We start from the raw sequence: 9,230 nt of genomic DNA on the forward strand, positions 1-9,230 counted from the left end.
TGAGTGACAGGGCCAGAGTCACCACAGTCTCCCTGCCTGACAACTTTTGCCGTCTCTCTGGGCCCTACAAACACAGAACGAACATCACACTGCTTACTAAGCAGACAAATGTAAAGCCTATCATTATCAACCATTGTCAGAGCCTTTACTACCTACGTATGAAGACTGAAAAACGTAAACATTTTCATCATACACACAGGGCTAGTCAGCCCTGTCATACCCAGCCTACATTCTTTGTCGTATTTTGACCACATGCATTTCTTTCAGAGCTCGAGGGAAGACTAGAGAGGTTCTAATGCCATATAAAGAATTAAACGTCATCCACACTCAGGTAATTCAGTGGTGCAGGTCAAAGTTCAAATCAATACAGGTGATTCTTTATTGAGCCAATGTCACATCTGGTGCAAACACTGAGTAACATATGCAGCAGTAGGTCAGTGGTTTTTACTATACATTTGTTAGTGGGTTTTGTTCCATTTTTTTTTTTACAAAGCGAGTGAAAAATTACTTCACAGTATAAAAGTAAAAGGGGTAACAAATTAACTGGGGTCGCCACAAAACATGAACACAAAACTGAATCAAACTATAGACTGGTCTTTGAGGAAAAATCATAAGGTGAATGCACCAATTTGTAAGTCACTCTGGATAAGAGCGTCTGCTAAATGACTTAAATGTAAATGTAAATGTAAAAAACATGGATACAACGGGAGGAAAGACAACACGAGAAGAAGCACAGCTTGATTTGACACCTCTCAAACTCAGAGGAGCAAGAGAAAGACTGGTCCTACAGAGTAACATCTATATGCTGTACAGTGTTAACTGAGGAGTGACCCAGCCACATGCATGATGGAGGCCAACATACAGAGTGGCACATGTCTGTATGATGGCGGCCAATATACAGAGTGGCACATGTCTACATGTCAGTCAGACCTACCAGAATCCACAACACTGGTATCGTAGAACCCTAAAGCACAACCAACATGGAGAGGTCTCTGATTAAGCAAAGTCAACAGCCGTTCAATTTAAAGAAATACGAGAGAAAAAAAGAGAAGTAAATAAATAAAATAGAACAGGGCAAAAAAACTGAATTTTAAATCAGAAAAAAAAGAAGAAAAAAAAAGGGGATCCAAGGTTGCATTCCCCTCCCGTTATTTCTGGTGACTTCCCCTCCCGTTATTTCTGGTGACATCCGTGACCCTGATTGGAAAACGAATGAGTCCTTTCCTTTGTCTTTTCACAGGCGGTTGTGACAGGGTGAGACAGCTGTGCTAAGTACACTACACGGCCAAAAGTATGTGGACACCTGATCATCTCATTCTAAAATCATGGGCATTAATATGGAGTTGGTCCCCCTTTGCTGCTATAACAGCCTGTACTCTTCTGGGAAGGCTTTCCACTAGATATTGGAACATAGCTGCGGGGACTTGCTTCCATTCAGCCACAATCGCATTAGTGAGGTTGGGCAATTAAGCCTGGCTCGCAGTCAGCATTCCAATTCATCCCAAAGGTGTTCGATGGGGTTGAGGTCAGGGCTCTGTGCAGGCCAGTCAAGTTCTTCCACACCAATCTCGACAAACTATTTCTGTATGGACCTCGCTTTGTGCACAGAGGCATTGTTATGCTGAAACAGGAAAGGGCCTTCCCCAAACTGTTGCCACAAAGTTGGAAGCACAGAATTGTATAAAATATCATTGTTTGCTGTAGCGTTAAAATTCACGAAGGGGCCTAGCCTGAATCACTAAAAACAGCCCCAGACCATTATTCCTCCTCCACCAAACTTTACTGTTGGCACTATGCATTGGGGCAGGTAGCGTTCACCTGACATCCGCCAAAGCCAGATACGTTCGTCGGACTGCCAGATGGTGAAGCGTGATTCATCACTCCAGAGAACACGTTTCCAATACTCCAGAGTCCAATGGCAGCGAGCTTTACACCACTCCAGCCGACGCTTGGCATTGCCCATGGTGATCTTAGGCTTGTGTGCGGCTGCTCTGCCATGGAAACCCATTTCATGAAGCGCCCGACGAACAGTTCTAGTACTGACGGTGCTTCCAGAGGCCGTTTGGAACTCGGTAGCAAGTGTTGCAACAGAGAACAGATGATTTTTACACGCTTCAGCACTCTGCGGTTCCGTTCTGTGAGCTTGTGGCCTACCACTTGGCGGCTGAGCCGTTGTTGCTCCTAAATGCTTCACAATAACAGCACTTACAGTTGACCGGGGCAGCTCTAGCAGGGTAGAAATTTAACAAACTGACTTGTTGGAAAAGGTGGCATCCTATGACGGTGCCACATTGAAAGTCATTGAGCTCTTCAGTAAGTCCACAAATCCACTAATTTGAAAGGGTGTCCATACTTTGTATATATAGTGCATCTAGTGTATATGTTCCTGTATGTGTCACTGCCCCTCCACACACCCCTCCCTGGCCTGGTCTACAGCAGGGCACGCGGCCTCTTAGGATTGATCTGCTTACTGGCTTGTTCTTCTTCCTGGAGTGACGAGCGGAACGACTTGACTTTATCTGAGGAAAGAGGAGCACAGACAGTGGATTAGATATCATTGCTTATCAAAAAATACCATGATTCAGGTTAATAAAAGTGAATCTACGAATGAACGTCAACGCTGATCTGCATAGAGACAAACCAACAAAAGATTGAAAAAGAACCTTAGGAGGTAAATAATACAAATGATGTCTTGCATAGGCCAGGAGTTCAAATTCTCGCTCATCCCTAAGAGATGTTCTTCCATCAGACAAACGGCACCATGTCACTAATAACATTTATGTCCATGCCTACCTCTGAGCTCCGTGAGGATGTCAATCTTCTGATCCAGGATCTGCTCCAGCTGAGTGGCATAAGAATCCACATCATAGTCCACCTCCTCAGTCATCTCCAGCAGAACCTTCTCATCCTCCAGCCACCGGATAGACTCCTGCAACACACACATTAGCATCTCACATACTCATCTCCCCACTGAAACATATTACTCAATCAATTATTTTGCTCCTATAGAGTCAGCATCACATTAGTGTGAAGAACCTGATTTAGAGAATTTCATGGATAGTGGCGCCACACTTCACAGGACCTCAAGCTTGCAGATTCATTCATCTCAGAGTTGGAGCCTCCTAACTATATGTGAAAGGATCTAAGAGGAGCCATCTGTTAATATAGCCTGACCTGGAAGACAGCTCTGTGGTCCTCCAGCACCTGTTCCTCCATCTCCACCATCTGAGAGACAGCCTCATGGAAGGTTAAGAGCTGGGGGGACACCTCCTCCAGCTGGGGAGAGAAAACAGTCAAGACACACACTTCAACCAGCATCACCAGACACTACACCTCTATTGGGGAAATGGATGCAAATGCATGCACACAGTAAGAAAACCATTGAGGATAAAAGCCGTGTGTGAGCATAGGAGCGCATTAAGAGTGTTGCTTACGTTCTGCTCACAGAGCAGTTTGAGGTCATCTCTCTGGGGGGAGCTGCCCAGGTGGTCCCAGTCATCATCCAGCTGGTCCACCACATGGATGTTGGGCCGGACCCCCTCTATCACCTGATTAGGGTCCACCGTCAGCTCCTTCACTCTGTGGGTCAATCAACACCTTCAGTCAGCTAACAAACTGCTGCTCAGCCCAGTTAAGTACACTACACTCAACATGGGCTTCTTCACTAGGGCCCAACATTCAGGATGATGCAGGTAGTCACAGTCATTTCTAAGTATATTAAGTCATGTATGTTCTATGCAATACATTTCTGACTGAATGTTTTGGCCCATTGAATAGATGCCTAGACACCATCACGACACCATGCACAGCCAACGGGGTTCCATCTATGTCTTATTGGTTGCCTTTAGCTCTAGCCACCAGAAAGACACTCCATTTTAGTTCACAGTAAAACTGTCCCTTTTATTTTTTCCCTTGATGAAACCGAATTAAGCAATATGAGAAGAATAGCTACGGTTAGTCAAATTCGGGGTGCTAATTCAGTTGTTGCCCACTAAAGTATCTCTAACTGATTGTTGTTTCAACGGGGCCCTTGCATGTTAGCCAAGTTTTGCACGAGAATAAGTGACAAGGAGTTGGCATGATAGCACAAACATACTGGTACTCAGGCTACTTGCATGTAGAGCACAATGAGTGCTGTGGACAGTCCATACAGCCAGGCCTGTTTATACTGCTAGAATCTGGGCTTGTATTTAATGAGGTGTGACTGAGCTGATAAGGTCCAGTACAGTGAAAATGACCTTATTGACCTGTGTCTGATCAACTGACTGACTGGGTAGTGACTGGGATTACTACTGTAGCAGTGGGAGGTGGAACAAACAGGCTGGTCTCATTGCCTCTTTGGCATGTATGTGCTTAGCCAAGGCATTATCCTCTAACACAGTATAAACTGATCAGTCAAATATTAGGTGTTAACCCATAAGAGTCTAAGCCCTGTAAGCCGGGGGAGGGTACTACTAAGCTATATGGAATTGTTTTAAGGTTATACCAAGGATCACATTGCTTTTTGATTTTGAATTTTAAGACCCCTTGAAGTAACAAAAATATAGAAAAAATATTTAGGCCTGCTATTAACCCATACAAACGCATCGAATAACAGATTCACTACATGGAACAGATAGTCCCCCCAAAAAGTCTAAAGGAAGTTTGTTCTGAAGTGTCTGCCCAATATCTGAGAGTTAAGACATCAGGAAAAAACGTATTTATTTTTACTACTAAGCTATATGGCATTGTTTTAAGTAGGTCATACTTATTATGGATTGAGAGTGTTACCCATCTAATAGAACACAGAGGTTTTTTTGTTAATGGAAGCCTCTCTCATGCAAATTCAGTTGAGTGTGGTGTACCGCAGGGCAGCCGGCTAGGGCCATTATTGTTTGTTTTTACAAATGATATTCCACTGACCTTGAATAAAGCCTGTGTGTCTACAGTTGAAGTCGGAAGATTACATACACCTTAGCCAAATACATTTAAACTCAGTTTTTCACAATTCCTGACATTTAATCCTACTAAAAATTCCCTGTCTTAGGTCAGTTAGGATCACCACTTTATTTTAAGATTGTGAAATGTCAGAATAATAGTAGAGAGAATGATTTATTTCAGCTTTGATTTTTTTCATCACATTCCCAGTGGGTCAGAAGTTTACATACACTCAATTAGTATTTGGTACCATTGCCTTTAAATTGTTTAACTTGGGCCAAACGTTTCAGGTGGCCTTCCACAAGCTTCCCACAATGAGTCAGGTTTGTTGGCCTCCTTGCTCGCACACGCTTTTTCAGTTGTGCCCACACATTTTCTATAGGATTGAGGTCAGGGCTTGGTCATAAGAAACTAGCTCCCTGGTATACAGAAAATACCCGAGCTCTGAAGCAAGCTTCCAGAAAATTGGAACGGACATGGCGCCACACCAAACTGGAAGTCTTCCGACTAGCTTGGAAAGACAGTACCGTGCAGTATCGAAGAGCCCTCACTGCTGCTCGATCATCCTATTTATCCAACTTAATTGAGGAAAATAAGAACAATCCAAAATTTATTTTTGATACTGTCGCAAAGCTAACTAAAAAGCAGCATTCCCCAAGAGAGGATGGCTGTCACTTCAGCAGTAATAAATTCATGAACTTCTTGGAGGAAAAGATCATGATCACTAGAAAGCAAATTACGGACTCCCCTTTAAATCTGCGTATTCCTCCAAAGCTCAGTTGTCCTGAGTCTGCACAACTCTGCCAGGACCTAGGATCAAGGGAGACACTCAAGTGTTTTAGTACTATATCTCTTGACACAATGATGAAAATAATCATGGCCTCTAAACCTTCAAGCTGCATACTGGACCCTATTCCAACTAAACTACTGAAAGAGCTGCTTCCTGTGCTTGGCCCTCCTATGTTGAACAAAATAAACGGCTCTCTATCCACCGGATGTGTACCAAACTCACTAAAAATGGCAGTAATAAAGCCAAACCTTGACCCAGAAAATAAATAAAAAACTATTGGCCTATATTGAATCTCCCATTCCTCTCAACAAATTTTGAAAAAGCTGTTGCACAGCAACTCACTGCCTTCCTGAAGACAAACAATGTATATGAAAAGCTTCAGTCTGGTTTTAGACCCCATCATAGCACTGAGACTGCACTTGTGAAGGTAGTAAATGACCTTTTAATGGCGTCAGACCGAGGCTCTGCATCTGTCCTCGTGCGCCAAGACCTTAGTGCTGCTTTTGATACCATCGATCACCACATTCTTTTGGAGAGATTGGAAACCCAAATTGGTCTACACGGACAAGTTCTGGCCTGGTTTAGATCTTATCTGTCGGAAAGATYTKAYTTTGTCTCTGTGAATGGTTTGTCCTCTGACAAATCAACTGTAKATTTCGGTGTTCCTCAAGGTTCCGTTTTAGGACCACTATTGTTTTCACTATATATTRTACCTCTTGGGGATYTCATTCGAAAACAATGTTAACTTTCACTGCTATGCGGATGACACACAGCTGTACATTTCAATGAAACATGGTGAAGCCCCAAAATTGCCCTCGCTGGAAGCCTGTGTTTCASACATAAGGAAGTGGATGGCTGCAAACTTMCTACTTTMAAACTCGMACAAAACAGAGATYCTTGTTCTAGGTCCCAAGAAACAAAGAGATCMTCTYTTGAATCTYACAATTAATCTTGATGGTTGTACCGTTGTCTCAAATAAAACTGAAGGACCTCGGCGTTACTCTGGAGCCTGATCTCTCTTTTGACGAACATATCAAGACTGTTTCAAGGACAGCTTTTTTCCATTTACGTAACATTGCAAAAATCAGAAACTTTGTCCAAAAATTATGCAGAAGAATGTATCCATGCTTTTGTTACTTCWAGGTTAGACTACTGCAATGCGCTACGTTCCGGGTACCCGGATAAAGCACTAAATACATTTCAGTTAGTGCTAAATACGGCTGCTAGAATCCTGACTAGAACCAAAAAATTTGATCATATTACTCCAGTGCTTGCCTCTCTACACTGGCTTCCTGTTAAGGCATGGGCTGATTTCAAGGTTTTACTGCTAACCTACAAAGCATTACATGGGCTTGCTCCTACCCATGCTTTCCGATTTGGTCCGCCGTACATACCTACACGTACGCTACGTCACAAGAAGCAGGCCTCCTTGTTGTCATAAGAATTTCTAAGCAAGCAGCTGGAGGCAGGGCTTTCTCTCCTATAGAGCTCCATTTTTATGGAATGTCTGCCTACCCATGTGAGAGACACAGACTCGTCTCGACCTTTAAGTCTTTACTTAAGACTCTCTTCCTTCAGTAGGTCCTATGATTGAGTGTAGTCTGGCCATCAGGTGTGAAGGTGAACGGAATGCTCTGGAGCAACGAACCGCCCTTGCTGTCTCTGCCTGGCCGGTTCCCCTCTCTCCACTGGGATTCTCTGCCTCTAACCCATAACACGGGCTGAGTCACTGGCTTACTGGTGCTCTTCCATGACTGTCCCCTAAGAGGGGTGCATCAGTTGAGTGGGTTGAGTCGCTGACGTGGTCTTCCTGTCTGGGTTGGCGCCCCCCTTGGGTTGTGCCGTGGCGGAGATCTTTGTGGGCTATACTCGGCCTTGTCTCAGGATGGTAAGTTGGTGGTTGAAGATATCCCTCTAGTGGTGTGGGGGCTGTGCTTTGGCAAAGTGGGTGGGGTTATATGCTGCCTGTTTGGCCCTGTCTGGGGGTATCATTGCATGGGGACACAGTGCCTCCTGACCCCTCCTGTCTCAGCATCCAGTATTTATGCTGCAGTAGTTTATGTGTCGGGGGGCTAGGGTCAGTCTGTTATATCTGGAGTATTTCTCCTGTCTTATCCGGTGTCCTGTGTGAATTTAAGTATGCTCTCTCTCTCTCTCGGAGGAGGACATGAGCCATAGGACCATGCCTCAGGACTACCTGGCATGTTGACTCCTTGTTGTCCCCAGTCCACCTGGCCATGCTGCTGCTCCAGTTTAAACTGTTCTGCCTGCGGCTATGGAACCCTGACCTGTTCATGGTGATTACTATAATTTGGCCATGCTGGTCATTTATGAACATTTGAACATCTTGGCCATGTTCTGTTATAATCTCCACCTGGCACAGCCAGAAGAGGACTGGCCACCCCTCATAGCCTGGTTCCTCTCTACGTTTCTTCCTAGGTTTTGGCCTTTCTAAGGAGTTTTTCCTAGCCACCGTGCTTCTACACCTACATTGCTTGCGGTTGGGGTTTTATGCTGGGTTTCTGTACAGCACTTTGATATATCAGCTGATGCAAGAAGGGCTATATAAATACATTTGATTTGATTTTGATTTGTGATGGCCACTCCAATACCTTGACTTCGTTGTCCTTTAGCCATTTTGCCACAACTTTGGAAGTATGCTTGGTGTCATTGTCCATTTGGAAGACCCATTTGCGACKAAGATTTAATTTCCTGACTGATGTCTTGAGATGTTGTTTCAATATATCCACAATTTTCCTTTCCCATGATGCCATCCATTTTTGTGAAGTGCACCAGTCCCACCTGCAGCAAAGCACCCCCACAACATGCTGCTGCCACCCCCGTGCTTCACGGTTGGGATGGTGTTCTTTGGCTTGCAAGCCTCCCACTTTTTCCTCCAAACATAACAATGGTCATTATGGCCAAACAATTCTATTTTTGTTTCATCAGTGTTTAAAAAGTATGATCTTTGTCCCCATGTGCAGTTGCAAACCGTAGTCTGGCTTTTTTATGGCGGTTTTGGAGCAGTGGCTTCTTCATTCCTGAGCGGCCTTTCAGGTTATGTCGATATAGGACTCGTTTTACTCTGGATATAGATACTTTTGTACCCGTTTCCTCCACCATCTTCACAAGGTCCTTTGCTGTTGTTCTGGGATTGATTTGCACTTTTCACACCAAAGTAAGCTCATCTCTAGGAGACAGAACGCGTCTCCTCCCTGAGCGGTATGACGGCTGCGTGGTCCCATGGTGTTTATACTTGCGTACTATTGTTTGTACAGATGAACGTGGTACCTTCAGGCGTTTGGAAATTGCTCCCAAGGATGAACCAGACCTGTGGAGGTCTACAACTTTTTTTCTGAGGGCTTGGCTGATTTCTTTTGATTTTCCCATGATGTCAAGCAAAGAGGCACTGAGTTTGAAGGTAGGCCTTGAAATACATCCACAGGTACAAATGATGTCATTAGCCTATCAGAAGCTTCTAAAGCCATGACATCATTTTCTGGATTTTCCAAGCTGTTTAAAG

At 44.2% G+C, this 9,230-nt stretch overlaps 1 protein-coding gene across 7 annotated transcripts in view; it reads right to left on the reverse strand.

Moving 5' to 3' along the window:
* Positions 1-355: 355 nt before the first annotated feature.
* LOC111974824 (kinesin-like protein KIF2A) overlaps positions 356-9,230 on the reverse strand; it is a 35,276-nt gene continuing 26,401 nt past the window's right edge. For 6 of the 7 annotated variants that reach the window (XM_070447068.1, XM_024002849.2, XM_024002850.3 and 3 more), the window contains 4 exons: positions 3,435-3,579; positions 3,175-3,276; positions 2,794-2,929; positions 356-2,519 (listed from right to left, as the gene is read on the reverse strand). In XM_070447068.1, the coding sequence (XP_070303169.1) occupies positions 2,431-2,519; positions 2,794-2,929; positions 3,175-3,276; positions 3,435-3,579 (472 nt within the window). In that variant the 3' untranslated portion in view covers positions 356-2,430. The other variant, XM_070447069.1, reaches the window with a different exon arrangement.

This window comes from Salvelinus sp. IW2-2015, linkage group LG15 (genome assembly GCF_002910315.2).
Source record: "Salvelinus sp. IW2-2015 linkage group LG15, ASM291031v2, whole genome shotgun sequence".
Taxonomy (NCBI): Eukaryota; Metazoa; Chordata; class Actinopteri; order Salmoniformes; family Salmonidae; genus Salvelinus; species Salvelinus sp. IW2-2015.